The sequence below is a fragment of the Gobio gobio genome (genome assembly GCF_949357685.1).
Source record: "Gobio gobio genome assembly, chromosome: 4".
Taxonomy (NCBI): Eukaryota; Metazoa; Chordata; class Actinopteri; order Cypriniformes; family Gobionidae; genus Gobio; species Gobio gobio.
In genome coordinates, this window is record NC_137100.1 from 27,131,566 (window position 1) to 27,146,766 (window position 15,201).

The 15,201-nt window shown below is 37.9% G+C and overlaps 1 protein-coding gene across 1 annotated transcript in view; it reads right to left on the reverse strand.

The window, feature by feature from the left end:
• adgrv1 (adhesion G protein-coupled receptor V1) overlaps positions 1 to 15,201 on the reverse strand; it is a gene marked incomplete at its 5' end in the record, with an annotated part of 162,086 nt that overhangs the window by 76,586 nt on the left and 70,299 nt on the right. The window contains 17 exons of the mRNA XM_079814345.1: positions 95 to 571; positions 844 to 993; positions 1,105 to 1,344; positions 2,847 to 3,066; positions 3,201 to 3,399; positions 5,326 to 5,474; positions 5,584 to 5,819; positions 6,238 to 6,423; positions 7,961 to 8,099; positions 8,248 to 8,371; positions 8,474 to 8,594; positions 8,709 to 8,873; positions 9,234 to 9,413; positions 10,056 to 10,238; positions 10,385 to 10,561; positions 14,263 to 14,465; positions 14,787 to 15,042. Of these exons, the coding sequence (XP_079670471.1) occupies positions 95 to 571; positions 844 to 993; positions 1,105 to 1,344; positions 2,847 to 3,066; positions 3,201 to 3,399; positions 5,326 to 5,474; positions 5,584 to 5,819; positions 6,238 to 6,423; positions 7,961 to 8,099; positions 8,248 to 8,371; positions 8,474 to 8,594; positions 8,709 to 8,873; positions 9,234 to 9,413; positions 10,056 to 10,238; positions 10,385 to 10,561; positions 14,263 to 14,465; positions 14,787 to 15,042 (3,405 nt within the window). The remainder of the gene's footprint in view (positions 1 to 94; positions 572 to 843; positions 994 to 1,104; positions 1,345 to 2,846; positions 3,067 to 3,200; positions 3,400 to 5,325; positions 5,475 to 5,583; positions 5,820 to 6,237; positions 6,424 to 7,960; positions 8,100 to 8,247; positions 8,372 to 8,473; positions 8,595 to 8,708; positions 8,874 to 9,233; positions 9,414 to 10,055; positions 10,239 to 10,384; positions 10,562 to 14,262; positions 14,466 to 14,786; positions 15,043 to 15,201) is intronic.

Consider the following 15,201-nt stretch of genomic DNA (forward strand, 5'->3'; position numbering starts at 1 on the left):
TGTAGTGGACACATTCAAAATATCAATACGGACCTTAGATCTTTAGAAGTCCTTTGAACTCTTATATCTGACTCTTATTCAATAAATCACACACCTGGCTACTAAATGGCACTCTAACGTTGGCCTCTCGTTCTCCGTCCTTCACCAGTATGTTCCCAGTGATTGTGTCCTCAGTAAAACTCTGCCCAGGGGTGGTAAAACTGATTCTGTATCCCACACTGGCATTGCCAAACGCCCCTGCCAGCCTGTTCACACTGATAATGAGTTGTCTACTTCGGTCCGCCACGTTAACAACCACTGACTGGTTTTGAGAATAAAGGACAAACACCCCGTGGGGTTCGTCATTGGCCCGGACTTTCAAACGGGTACTGCTGCGGGTTGTATCCAACTCTGCGCCTCCTTCCACAGAGATTAGACGGAGGACGTACGTTTCCTCTATCTCAGGCACAGAGTCGGGGAGCAGGGTGAGGACTATCTCTGCCAAACGCTGTCCTGCCAGGATAGTGACAGAACCCTGCAGGGCAGCAAAGTCTCCTGATGTGTCTGCTTCACTGAGGATTTCCCAGAAAACCTGGGGGAAAAACAATTATGGGGCTTGAAATCATTTTATGAACATTAACATAATTACAATACTATCACTACTGTTCACACGTTTGGGGTTGATATGATTTTTTTAACGTTTTGAAAAAAGTCTCCTATGCTCAAGGCTGGATATATTTATTTGAAAATTTTGTGAAATATTAATACAATTTAAATTAACTTATCTATTTGAATATATTTTAAAATGTATTTTATTCCTGTGATGGTTTAAAAATGCTTTTATCTTATAAAATTTTTTCTTACCGTTATGTTGCCCATAACGCCCTCTCTACGTGTGATAAGGAGTGATATTTTGAGCGGCCCTTCGCTGTCAGAAGGCTCACTGTAAATGCGCTCTTTCAGGTCCTGTTCTGTGAACTGTACTATGCCATTGGGGTCTCCAAACTTCTCAATCTGGAGAATGAACACATTGTACACAATTGCTAAAATGTCACATTGCAGTATTTACAGTTTTATCCTCTGTTTTCTAGAGGTTATCGCTATTGTGTGCTGAGCAGGACGTACCGTGAGTGTGACAGATCCGGCTCTGGGGTCAACACCCATCTCTCCAGAAAGGATACTAAGCACGACAATAAATTTCTCTGTGACCTCCACCTCACCGTGAGGCAGGATCTTCAGCTCAATGCTACGCACACCCCCTTCCCCATCTCTGAAACCGAATGTCCCGTTCACTGGTTCACCAATGTCTGTGTTTACTGATGGTAAAACCTCATTTGAGTTTGGACCTAAAATCTGCCATAATACCTGAAGAATAGAAATGACACAAGCACATGTCAGAGGAACACTTTGAATCTGTGCTGATTCTGTTAAGACAGTACAGGAAGTACTTAAATGTCATGAAAAATCTTGCTTGTTATTTATAAATATTGTAAAATACTGTTTTGAGCCTTGTAATTTTTTTCATTCCATTAAATCACTAGCCTGACGTCGACATACTCAATTCTAGTCAGAATATGCCATACTCAATTCTAGTCAGAATATGAGTCTGATACTGCTCCGTTGGGCTGTGATTATGGGGCGTGTTTCAACCGAACCAGGAAAGACCTCAATTGGATAGACCTACAACCAATCAGAGCAACGGAGCGACCGAGCGACGCATAACGTTAGTAGTCAAATGTTAACAGAACTCAACTGCACTGTGTTGCCAAGTCCACGGGTTGAAGCGACCCCAATTATGTACAGACCCAGGAATGCGAATTTTAGCAGGCAGTCCTTCCAAAATAACACATATTTTACCCCCCAAATGCCTTTTTTTCCCGGAGAATCCCCTGGAAAGCTATTGGGCTTGTTTTTGGCTAGTTTTGAGGAACGTTAGCAATTGGGCGGGTTTTGTTGTAAAAACTTGGCAACCCTGTCTGCACACACGCTGGAATAAGTAGCCTAACGTTAGAAGAAAAAGATGAGTGTAAACAAACTTTGCCGGTGTTGTAAAAAACGAATTTAAGCATACACAGAGTACTTACCAACACGATCATCATTTCTGAGAGAAATAGTAAAGGTGAATGCATATACGAACAAGTTCTCCGTTTAGGATTAGAACAAATTCAACCCAAGCGCTCTTTGATGACGTAGATGATTACGTTACTGTTTATCATCTGTCCATCATCGTCTAAAGCCCGCCCTGACAATTTCATTGGTCCGAACAGCTTCTGTTCGGGCATAATTATTTCTCTATTGAGCAAGTCCAGACCGAACTGCCCGAGTAAAAATTTTGTGGGCGGGGCTAAGTTCGGCTGGCATCCAGGCTATTAAATCACACTGTTTAACCAAGCTTTTAGAGGCATTATTGCAAACAATAAAATAAATAAAATAAAATATTTTATTTGAACACTGTTTTGAGGAACAAAATACAAATCAACATCTTGCAATAGGAAACAAAAAACAAAATTAATAGAAAATAAAAGGAAATTCTTCAATATATATAGATATTATTTTCTTGACTAATAATTATTAATGTTTGATTGATTATTGAAAATCACTTTGACGGATAAATATACTTTTGTCTGTGAAGAATATCAATTCTACATTAAAGTAACATAAAGGTCTGTACTAAATCTCACAGACCAGTTTTGATCCACCAAAATATTCCACAATCTTCATTTACCACATTATTCATTACATACAAATCAATGGAAACAACTAGTTCTGGGTCTGTCTGTCCTCCAAGTGCTTCCCTACATGTAGAAAACTGATATTTTATGGATATGGCATCAGAAGTGTGAGGTCATAGTCTAGACGGGGCTCACCGTGGCGTTTCCCAGCAGCCCGTCCGCTCTCTCTACAAACAGGGTCAGTCTGAGGGTACTGTTGGGGTTTGGAATGCTGATGGCGCTTTGGTTGATGAATCGTACCACACCATTTGGCGAGTCACTTTTGGCAATTGTAACTCGTGCAATTAGCTGAGCTCCAAGTATGGCACCTCCTGTGGCACCGGTGAGTTGCATCTCAAATATCTCATTAAATTCACTGTGGGAAGAAAAAAAACATCATTAAATGAAACATGCTACAAGTTCACAAAACGTACACTCATTGACAATAACATTTTTTACAAATCCAATGAAAGCATAAATAGCAATGAAAGTTAATAACCCCATTCTTACCTCTCTGTGTCGTCCACTATGGAGACATTGATATAGTTGAGGGTTTGGCCATGCTGAAAGGTGATGGAGCCATTGAGCAGAATGTAATCTGAACCAGGTTGAGCAGTCAAACCTTTGGAGATAAACTCTGCTGTGACCTGCCCATAGGATCCAATACGCCTCAGTACCGGGATGGACAGAATTCCTACATCTTCCTCAACTGTGACGCAAAAACAATTGGAAAGACTAACAAAGACTGACAACAAATATGTATCATACACATTTGCATACCAGTGGAATTTAATATTATTTATATGTGATTACTATGTAATATGTAATTCATTTTAATTTTAGTTAAAGTTTTAGTAATTTTTTTTGTCATTTGTATTGCTTTTTTGTTTAAATATTTCTATTTTGCTTTAATTTATATTTATTTCAGTTTCAGTTTTAGTAATTGTAGTACTTCAAGTTTATAGTGTAATATTTATAATTTCCACTTTATTTAAATTATCAAAAATTATTTTTTAATAATTTTAGTTTTAGTTTAGTTAACAATAACAACAGTCACATGCACATCAATATGTGTTATTTGAAGGTGAAGCGTAATCTATATTTACTAATTCTTTAGATCTTCCAGTCTTGATATGAAGAGACAACTTTAAAGTAAACAATTTCTCAAAATGAACATCTGTCTTTCTTACTGTACACGATAGTGATACCTAAATTCACTTGTAACACTCCCAAAGTGTATGATTGCAGAAAAAAACATGTTTATATTGAACATTGATTTTGTGTGAAAATAAATCATAAAAGTGGTTCATTGTTCAAAAATCTTATAAATGTACGAGGTGGCAAGGTGGGAAAAAAGCATGGGAAAAGGCACACAGTACAAATACAAATACTTTAATGTTTTTTTTTTCAATCACTTTAGCAAAGTTTGTACTATTTTCAATTTATTTTGATAAATAGAATAATGAATTTTGAAAATTTGAAAATATTAATAATAAAAATATATTTTATGTAGTTAATATAAAAATATAATTTTAAAAATACAGAAACAAAATTATTTTAACCCCTTAACTGGTCACCCCCCTTTTTGAGATCCAAACTTAAAGGCTGTAATTTGGTCTTGTTTTAAAGAAGACACTCGGCAGATTTTTGCTTAAGTGAAAGCATTTCAAAATATGAAAGTATGAAAAAGTTATGGAAGCTTAAATTTACTGTAAATGAAAAATAATGTAATAAATATTAAAATTGTATATAAAATATATATTTTACAAAAAATGTTTTACTATAAAATTACTATAAAATCAAAGCCATATGTCTAACCAAGTTGTGTTCCAAATTTGAAGTTGATATCACAAAAAATGAAGTCCCCATGAGATGTTGTTTAGGCGCTATACCAAAAATAGCCACCAGGTGTCATCCACATTCTATTGATTGTTTTTTTGATGCAGTTTCCTATAAATTTCTTTTCAAATATCACTTCCATCACAAAACAGACCTTTCTGACGATATGTTTTGTCAAGATAAGAAAAGATTTTGATTATAAAGTAGTTAAAATACATTTTGTAATACGAAACGAATTACAACGACGTCGCCCACTAGAGGAGGAGCCTGCTAGAAGAATTTGGAGTACCATTTCCATGGAAACGCAACGTCTGATTTCAAAACGGTTTTCACAGGATGAATTTTGAGTTCGTAAGCTTTCAAAGGATACCAAATTTTTTGGATAATTACTAAAATATATGATTAAAAAAAAGGCGATCAAAGAAACCTTTTACACCAAAAACCATACTTTTACAAGTTTTTCCGTTATTAAAAAACTGTTGCTCTTATCTTGAACAAAACTGAAAATCATTAAGAGGACCTTTGTCTAAATATAAACATTATATCGATTCTCATTTGCTACTTAAATCTGCAATATTTTAAAAATTATATAAAAATATTAGATCAAATCAGCCCAGAATCAACTTTGCGTTGCTGCCACGGATGTTTTGGAAAGTGCTGTGGCAAGTTTATGCCATCAAGTGGTTTAGAGGAAAATAACATCAAAGGTGCCTTTTCCCTCGGCGCGCCTTTACCGCCGTTGTACCCTAATAAATCACAAAAGAGCTTAGAAAAAAAGAGAGAGGCATAAAAGTACCAGTGATGTTGACATATTTGGGGTCAAACTCCAGAACACCCTCAGCGTTGTCATTTTTCTGGATAATCACCATAAGGGAGGACAGATTGCCAATAGCTGGAGGCTGGTCAATCTGTAAGCCGTACTCTCTCACTGTAAAATCCATTGAACTGAAAACAAGAGGAAAGAAATAGATTTTCAGCATACACATAAGTATATAGCTAGTACTATTCCAAGCTTCTGCATGACTTGGATTTCAGATATCAAACTGAACTCTACCTAACATTTAGAAGCTCTACTAGAGTAATGTTGAGGAAAAACTCCTCTGGTCCTTCTGGAAGGTCATCATCGAGTATCGTCAGTGTGATGACCTTTGAACTCTCCCCAGGCCTGAATAGCATCCGGCCAGAGGACTGTCCAAAATCTTGTCCGCTGATTGCAGTTCTGCCTTCTGTGTGGTAGCTAACCCACACGCTGCCAAACACACCCATGGAACGAACAATGGTCACATTTACCTGGTAAGAGACAAGACACTGTTGGAGTCTCAACTACCTTTGAGTATGGGTTCACAGATATCTTCATTCCCATCTCTTACAATCCGTTACAATTTATTCTAGGGAAATTTTAATGGTCAAAGCTAACTGAGCATACACAGAACTTACCCTTTGTCCATTTTTAAATTCAATATAGTCTTATTACTTTTGAACTGCTCCATTATACTCAATAAGCACTAAAAACCCAAAGTCTCTCATAAAGAAAACTTGACAGTGTTTTTTGTCGTGGGATCAGTGGTTGCTAGGCTATTGCTTAATGGAAGTTTAAAAAAAAAACATTTTCAATGACTTTCCCAGTCAAGGGGAATAAGCAGAAGCACATAGTCCTCTGGTTGTGGTTTGTATCTCAGCAGTGGTAATGTCATGTAAGGGGTCTCACAGCTCTGTCCTCCTCAGTGGCACGCAAAGAGGCTTGAGAGAAGGAGAAGAGCCCATGGGGAAGGTCACTGGCAGCCATAGTGATGGTGGCAAGTTGTCTGTCAGGGTTGATTGCTGTGCCCGGGGTTAGAGAGCTCAGTCTTAGCTGATATAAACGTCTTTCTTCAGGGATCTCATCATCTAGTGCCTACAGAAACAGGGAGAGGGAATACAATTGACTTTTTGTGTCAAGATGGTTTACATTTTTACAGTTTACAGGGGAAATGTTATGCTGGGTCAAGATAAGGATTCATACTGAACTTGTACAGTATGATTATACATTTTAGCATTATACATTTTAAAATGAATATGTATTAGTATAATATTGACATTCAATCTACAAGTATGTATCTACGTATAAGTTTGGGGTCATTAATAAATTAATAATTTTATTCAGCAAGGATGCATTAACCTCTTAAACTCCAAGGACCCGGAATGACATAATCAAGTATATACTTTACATTCTAAATTTAGTCTGTGGAGGAGCTCTGACCTCATATGTGGTCCCATTCGAAAGCGTAGAATGTCTACTTTCTGGAGATAAGCATAACTTTGGCATTTGTTTTACACAAAGTAACTTATTTACACTAAATTACTCTGGGACCATTTCCACCTGGATTTGGCCTACCCAAATTGAAAAGCTTCCCATACCCACATCATTTGTTACATTTATATAGCGCTTTTCTAGGCACTCAAAGCGCTTTACATAGAAGGGGGGAATCTTCTCAACCACCACCAAATACATGCTGCATTGTTTCCAGCATATGTCAGCAAACACTGGAAAAAAGAATTTTGTGACACTGGGATTTTGCATTTATACCACTGTATATTGGGAGACTTGTATATTGGAGAGATTTGGGTAGGGGCAAATTACATAAAAAAGGTAATATTCCTTCCTTCAGATCCATTTATTTTTGAATAAATCTTGCATACAACATGATATTTTTTTCTAATATTTGCTGCCATCTAGTGGAAACAGCCAAAACTGTCTGCAGGGTGCTAGATCACACAAGGCCTGAGTTATACACTTTCAAAAATTAATTTATAACCCAAAAAATCTAATCTTTTTTGGGGGGTTTATTAGAGCTCAGACAACAATACACTTAAATGTTTATCACTTTAAGCTTTAAGTTTTATGTAACTTCAAAGGGTTTCCAGTAAAATGACACCAACATTGTGTATTTAGACCACTATATGTGGGTATGGGAAGCTTTTCAATTTGGGTAAGCCAAATCCATGCAGAAATCCCCAAAAATGGTCCTAGAGCTAAGGAGGTTAAATTGATCAAAAGCGACAGTAAAGACTGTGTTACAAAATATTTGTATTTCATATACATTTTTTTTTTTACTTTCTATTTAAAGAATCCTAAAAAAACAAAATGTAGGTTTCCACAAAAATATTAAGCATCACAACTGTTTTCAACATTGATAATATTAACAAATGCTCCTTCAGCACATTATAATTATTTCTGAAGGATCATGTGACACTGAAGACTGAAGTAATGGCTGCTGGAAATTCAGCTTTGCCTTCACAGGAATAAATGTAATTTTAAAATATATTAAAATAGAAAAAAGTTTGCACTTCATCAAATAAATACAGCATTGATGAGCATTTACAAAAACATAAAAAAAATCTTACCGGCCACAAACTTTTGAACAGTAGTATGTATTATTCAGCAGTTTTACCTTCAGCTGAATTGTAGCGGCAGACTGGCGGTCTTTCATAACAACTTTGCCAGAGGTCTCCTCAAACTCTGTATCTGAAGCTGCACTGATGTTCCAGAAGATCTCAATCTCACCAAAGATGCCTGGACCTCTTACAAGACTGCAATTGATAGGGCACAATTTATCTTCAGATGTGGTGTTTGGGAAATATGTTTTGCTATTGTTTGCCAATTACGTTTGGTGACACCAATGGTGCAGAAATTAAATACCCAGTAACCTCTGTTGGTTGGAGAAGGTGAAAAGTTTACCTGACCAGAGCTGTTCCATTATAATTGCTTCTTGGTTCACCAATCAGAATGTTACTGCTGGAATCAGCTATTCCTACAGTTCCCAGGGCACCCACATCAGCTTGAATAACAACAGTAGCAACACCTGACGGAAAGAAAAGCAAGTAAATGATGACTTTGAACACTACCTGTCAAAAATGTAGACACATGATATATGCTTGATAATGGTAATAATATGTTGTCAAACCTCTAACTGGATCAATGACTGGCTCATTCTTTGGAGAAAGAAGCTGAATGGTGAATCTCTCCTCTCCCTCCAAGACAGCATCAGCCAAAGCCTGAATTATCAGAGTCTTCTTTGACTCAGTCTAGGAACGATAAAACCATTTAACTACTGTGAGTATCTCACTGTGGCACAAGTCAAAGTGCTATTCAATTAATTAAAGGCAATACTCATTTTCATATTTACCAGCCATACCTACCCCATTAAAGATGAGAGTTCCATTATGAGGGATTAGGTCATCTCTTCCCTCTTCCTGCAGAAGCCAGATCAAATTCACCACTCCCTCACCTCCTGAGCTACGCACTACGGTCAGTGTAGCTTTGGAAGCTGGGTCATTTAGGAACTGAGGCTCAGACACAGAGATCTGAGAATAGATAAAAAAAAAAAAAAAAAATTATATATATATATATATATATATATATATATATATATATTCATATTCTTTTTTCAGTCTAGCTGATTATGGCTTTGATAAAGTAACCACAAAGGTATTAGAGCATTAATGCCAAATTATTATTCTGTCAATAATGACAATAGAGAAGTTAGACTAAGTACAAGGTTACATCCTATCAAACAAAGAATAAGTTACTTTATATACAAGCATACAAGTTACATTACAGTTACTACAGGTTATGCAAATACCACGCCGGAGACAAAACACATAGGTAAGCCAGCAAAATGTTAATATTGGACTAAAATTAATAGATATTATTGGTAAATTTACCATTAGCTCCTCAAACCCAAATCGACCAAAAGGTGAATCATTGGCTGGGATGCTGACTACCACAGACGCCTCATCCCCCAACCTGGCACCTCCAATGACTCGAACCAGTTTGACCATAAATGTCTCTGTGGACTCCACAATTGTGTCATCAATAATGGTGATCTCAATATAAGCCACTGCCTGCAAACAAACAAATAGGTTCACATTATAATGACAATCGTTCTTATTCTATATTTCATACCCACAGTTTTTTAATTTTCTGAAACAGCTAATTCAAAATATTTCGTTACTAATATTTAGGGGCGTTCTATAGTCATAAGCCATTATTCAGCCTAAAAGTGGAAGAGAAGAAACACAAGTGACATGCTCACCACAGGGGGTGCTTTTATTTATTATTTGTGCATCCTCTCTTCCTTTTCTCACTTCCTAACTCCACCCCCCTTAGGATACGAGGGAAGAATGCAAGGAAAGAAAATTTGGAATCGAAGGAAGGCTTATTTGTACATTGGAATATTATACATCTGTCAGGTTTTTCGTCAAAAAAGACTTCCACATAGGATACACCTGTGCATCCGCGCTCATAGCTCCTCTGGAAGCTTCCTCACTCCTCATTCCTCGCCTCCTTGTGGTGCAATTTGATTTGAGATGTCCTTTGCGATGGCTAACTTTGAATGGTTTCTGGGTCACAGGCTGGAGAACGGAGGTACGAGGAAATGAGGAAGCATCCATGAGTGTTGAAAAGCACCCATGGAGGAACTTTCTACCTAATGCTTCTTCTCTTCCCCTTTTTAGTCAATACAAAAATTACTTGTCAATCTATACCTGTCCATCTTGAAATGTAAGGTTTCCAGAGGAAGGAATAAAGTCTTCAGTGCTGGCTGTGACTGCTTGCGCCTCCCAGTATAGCACCAGTCTACCAGATCTACCGGCCATTCGCATGACGGCCAGGCGAAAGACATTTCCAGGTGATGGTACCTCAAATGCCAGCACTGCCCCAGAGACATCCTAAAAGACAAGGGATTGTAGAAGTATGTTTGTTCTACATCATCAATAAAGACAAAAAATATATATAAATCACACTACAGTAAATGTATAAAAAGCCAATACAATGGTATAAAAATATATTTAGAAAAAGATTATTGTCAACCAACCTTTGAGACATTAAAACTGAGGACTCCTCTTGGGTCATCGTTCTCTTGGATGGTGACCTCAGCTATCTCCAGACCAGGTCTTTTCACACTGGGCTGACCTGCTCCTGTGTCTCCACCCAAGAGTTCAACTCTGGTGATGTTTACAAGGAACGTCTCAGCCAGTTCAGGAATATCATCCTAAGAGCAAACACACATATGCCATCCATGGATTAATAAAGTGCTATCCTCTCCTATACTATCTACATGTCACATACTTAATTAGTTAAACCTCTTAGTCACCTCGTGCTTCTCAACATAAGGGATAATTTCTGCAGCAGATTCTAAACAGCTTCTGTACAATTAATTTCTAACAACATGCTGATTTATGTCGATAGTCTTTCAGCCCAAACAAATTCAACATGTGGTTTTTGAGGCTAACCAACATGCAAAAATATCTAACGACCACTGCAATTTGCAGAGCATAAGCTATTCCAGGAGCACACTGAAAAAATGTGGGGTTTTTGTGGTGATGATAGTAACTGGCTGTTGGCTTGCCCTGTAGGCATTAGGAGGTCAGTCTGTCTCCTCATCAGCTTCAGCACAGTGTGTCCTCAGACTGAGTGACCTGAGACCAACTGTTCCCCTTAAGGGGAAGTGATGGTGGTGATTTTTTCTATGTTTTTGATAGAAGTCTCTTATGTTCACCAAGGCTGCAGTTATTTAATCATAAATACAGTAAAAAAAGTAATTTTGTAATTGTAAAAGTAATACTCAACACATTAAAAAAGTAATACAAATACAGTAAAAAAAAATTATATTGGTATTGTAAACGTACTACTCAACACATTATAGTGTTGACATGTAATACCCTCTAGGCTATACTTAAAAATGCCTGCACTCAAGCTGTGATTAGAAACCTCCAGAGAACGAAACATGTAACATCCAAGGGATCTAAGCACAGGGTCAACGCCAGAAGTGCTCTCGCGCTCGTATACAGTAAACAATGAGTGACGTATACGAGCGCGAGAGCACTTCTGCCGTTTGCGTAAACTACGCCAGATCGTTCCTTTCCGGAAGTGCTGCGCTTTCAGGGCTGTTGGACATGGTGTTGTATTTGAGGTAAAAAATGATATAAATACTGTTCGGTTTATCGCACAAACCGATCGTTTCGTGTCATAAGACATTAATGTGTCGTCACGAGCCGCATGGATTAATTTGAAGTTGTCTGTGCATGTTTTTTTTACCCTAATAGATTTAGTCACCATTGACATCCATTCTATGAGTGACACACAGCAACGGTTGAAGTAAAAAAATCTCCATATGTGTTCTACTGAAGAAACAAAGACAGCTACACCTTGGATGGCCTGGGGGTAAGCAGATAAATGTCAAATTTTCATTTTTGGGTGAACTATCCCTTTAAAGCATTAGCTCACTTCAAAATGAAAATGTCCTTATTATTTACTCACCCCCATCTCATCCAAGATGTTCATGTATTTCTTTCTTCAGTCGAAAAGAAATTAAGTTTTTTGAGGAAAACATTTTTTTTTTGAGGAAAGGATTTTTCTTCACATAATGAACTTCAATGGCAACCAACGGGTTGAAGGTCCAAATCAATGCAGTTTCAAAGGGCTTCAAATGGCTCTGTATGATCACAGCCGAAGAAAAGGGTCTTATCTAGCAAAATGATCGGTTATTTAAAAAAAAAAAAGTATATACTTTTTAACCACACGTGCGACTTCAGTGTTGTGCTTCTTCACAACGTATGACATCACGTCAGAAAGCTCATGTCCGTGACGTACGTGGAAGTACCGACCCAGTGTTAAAACGAACGTGCAAAGACTAAATCAAACACCCTTTACAAAAATAAAGGGAAAACAACGATGTCAGACAAATTTTAAGTTGGAGGAGATCATGAGATGGAGTTTTTCAGCACTGGGTCGGCACATGGTCAGAGCAAGCTATGGGGGCTGACAGACCCTGGACACAGCGAGGGATGAACCTCTGGAACGCTGCAGACTGAACTTTTGCCTCTCTAAACCTCTCGACCAGTCAAAACCAGTACTGAGAACATCAGGGCATCGAGGAAGGAAGACTTCTCCTTTCTCCTAGATAAAGACATATACAGGTGCTGGTCATATGATTAGAATATCATCAAAAAGTTGATTTATTTCACTAATTCCATTCAAAAAGTGAAACGTATATTATATTCATTCATTACACACATTACTCATGACTGATATATTTCAAATGTTTGATGATTATAACTGACAACTAAGGAAAATACCAAATTCAGTATCTCAGAAAATTAGAATATTACTTAAGACCAATACAAAGAAAGGATTTTTAGAAATCTTGGCCAACTGAAAAGTATGAACATGAAAAGTACGAGCATGTACAGCACTCAATACTTAGTTGGGGCTCCTTTTGCCTGAATTACTGCAGCAATGCGGCGTGGCATGGAGTCGATCAGTCTGTGGCACTGCTCAGGTGTTATGAGAGCCCAGGTTGCTCTGATAGTGGCCTTCAGCTCTTCTGCATTGTTGGGTCTGGCATATCGCATCTTCCTCTTCACAATACCCCAAAGATTTTCTATGGGGTTAAGGTCAGGCGAGTTTGCTGGCCAATTAAGAACAGGGATACCATGGTCCTTAAACCAGGTACTGGTTGCTTTGGTACTGTGTGCAGGTGCAAAGTCCTGTTGGAAAATGAAATCTGCATCTCCATAAAGTTGGTCAGCAGCAGGAAGCATGAAGTGCTCTAAAACTTCCTGGTATACGGCTGCGTTGACCTTGGACCTCAGAAAACACAGTGGACCAACACCAGCAGATGACATGGCACCCCAAACCATCACTGACTGTGGAAACTTTACACTGGACCTCAAGCAACGTGGATTGTGTGCCTCTCCTCTGTTCCTCCAGACTCTGGGACCTTGATTTCCAAAGGAAATGCACAATTTACTTTCATCAGAGAACATAACTTTGGACCACTCAGCAGCAGTCCAGTCCTTTTTGTCTTTAGCCCAGGTGAGACGCTTCTGACGCTGTCTGTTGTTCAAGAGTGGCTTGACACAAGGAATGCGACAGCTGAAACCCATGTATTGCATACGTCTGTGCGTAGTGGTTCTTGAAGCACTGACTCCAGCTGCAGTCCACTCTTTGTGAATCTCCCCCACATTTTTGAATGGGTTTTGTTTCACAATCCTCTCCAGGGTGCGGTTATCCCTATTGCTTGTACACTTTTTTCTTCCACATCTTTTCCTTCCCTTCGCCTCTCTATTAATGTGCTTGGACACAGAGCTCTGTGAACAGCCAGCCTCTTTTGCAATGACCTTTTGTGTCTTGCCCTCCTTGTGCAAGGTGTCAATGGTCGTCTTTTGGACAACTCTCAAAGTCAGTAGTCAGTTGTCAGTAGTCTTCCCCATGATTGTGTAGCCTACAGAACTAGACTGAGAGACCATGTTAAGGCCTTTGCAGGTGTTTTGAGTTCATTAGCTGATTAGAGTGTGGCACCAGGTGTCTTCAATATTGAACCTTTTCACAATATTCTAATTTTCTGAGATACTGAATTTGGGATTTTCCTTAATTGTCAGTTATAATCATCAAAATGAAAATAAATAAACCTTTGAAATATATCAGTCTGTGTGTAATGAATGAATATAATATACAAGTTTCACTTTTTGAATGGAATTAGTGAAATAAATCAACTTTTTGATGATATTCTAATTATATGACCAGCACCTGTACTATACCACAAATGTAATTATTCAGTAATCAAGGTTTAAACCTACAACTTTTAAATTATTAGACCAGATTTCCAACCACAGCATCCATATGCTTTAATTTTAACATTCTGAAGGTCTTTTTTATTATATGGCATCCCAGTGAAGTTGAGGTACTCACCGGCAGGATGGTAATGGATACCAAAACAACAGTAGCGTTCTCCATCATGACGACTGTGGCCTCTTTGGCTACATAGTCAGTCCCCTCACTAGCTTGATTGACAGGTGGCAGGTGAAGGGCTGGTTTGGTGGTGTAATAAACTAATACATTCCTTGATGCTCCTTGATCTCTCACAATACTTAGTGTGATATTGCTTGGGCTCTCTGAAGTGAAAGGAATAAAAAAGGGGAAAAAAGTATTTTAAGAGCAAATATTTTCATATTGTAATGTGGGGCAATTATGTATAAAAACATTGACAAACGAATTCCTCCACTGAATTCATCTTAACTATTCCAATACTAAGTATATGACTAGAAAATATGTACATATTTCTTCTCTGTAATTTGGATTGCAGGAAATGTTGACTTTAATTTTTAGCGGTACACCACAGCAATGTTAATTGGCTATCCTAGCCATTCATACACCGTTCATTATATTATTGTGCTGAAGTTCAAATTAGACAAAGTTAAAAACAGATTAATTACTTTGAGGTTCTGGCGTGATGAAGTACTGGGAATCCAGATGCCAGCCAATGACTCCATAGGGTGAACCATTGGCTTTAATGGTAAGGTTTGCTTGTGCACGCTGGGGGTCGATCATGGCTCCTCTGGATGGATCAGTTATCCCAATCGTTGTGACCTTGGTCAGGACAATGGTGACTTTTTCTGCTAACTCTGGAATGTCATCAGCTAATACGTTCAGTGATATGGTAGCAACAGCTTGGCTCACAGAAAATGTCACCTACAAGGAGAACAGATGAAGATGGTGTAAAGAGGTCTGTAACTGTTTGTGCTTTATCTTTATTTGTTGACATTTTTGAAGTTCTAATTGGAAGGTTAATATAATATTATACCATGGTCTGTCTGAATACTCAATTCTGATTGGCTGATTTTCATTGAA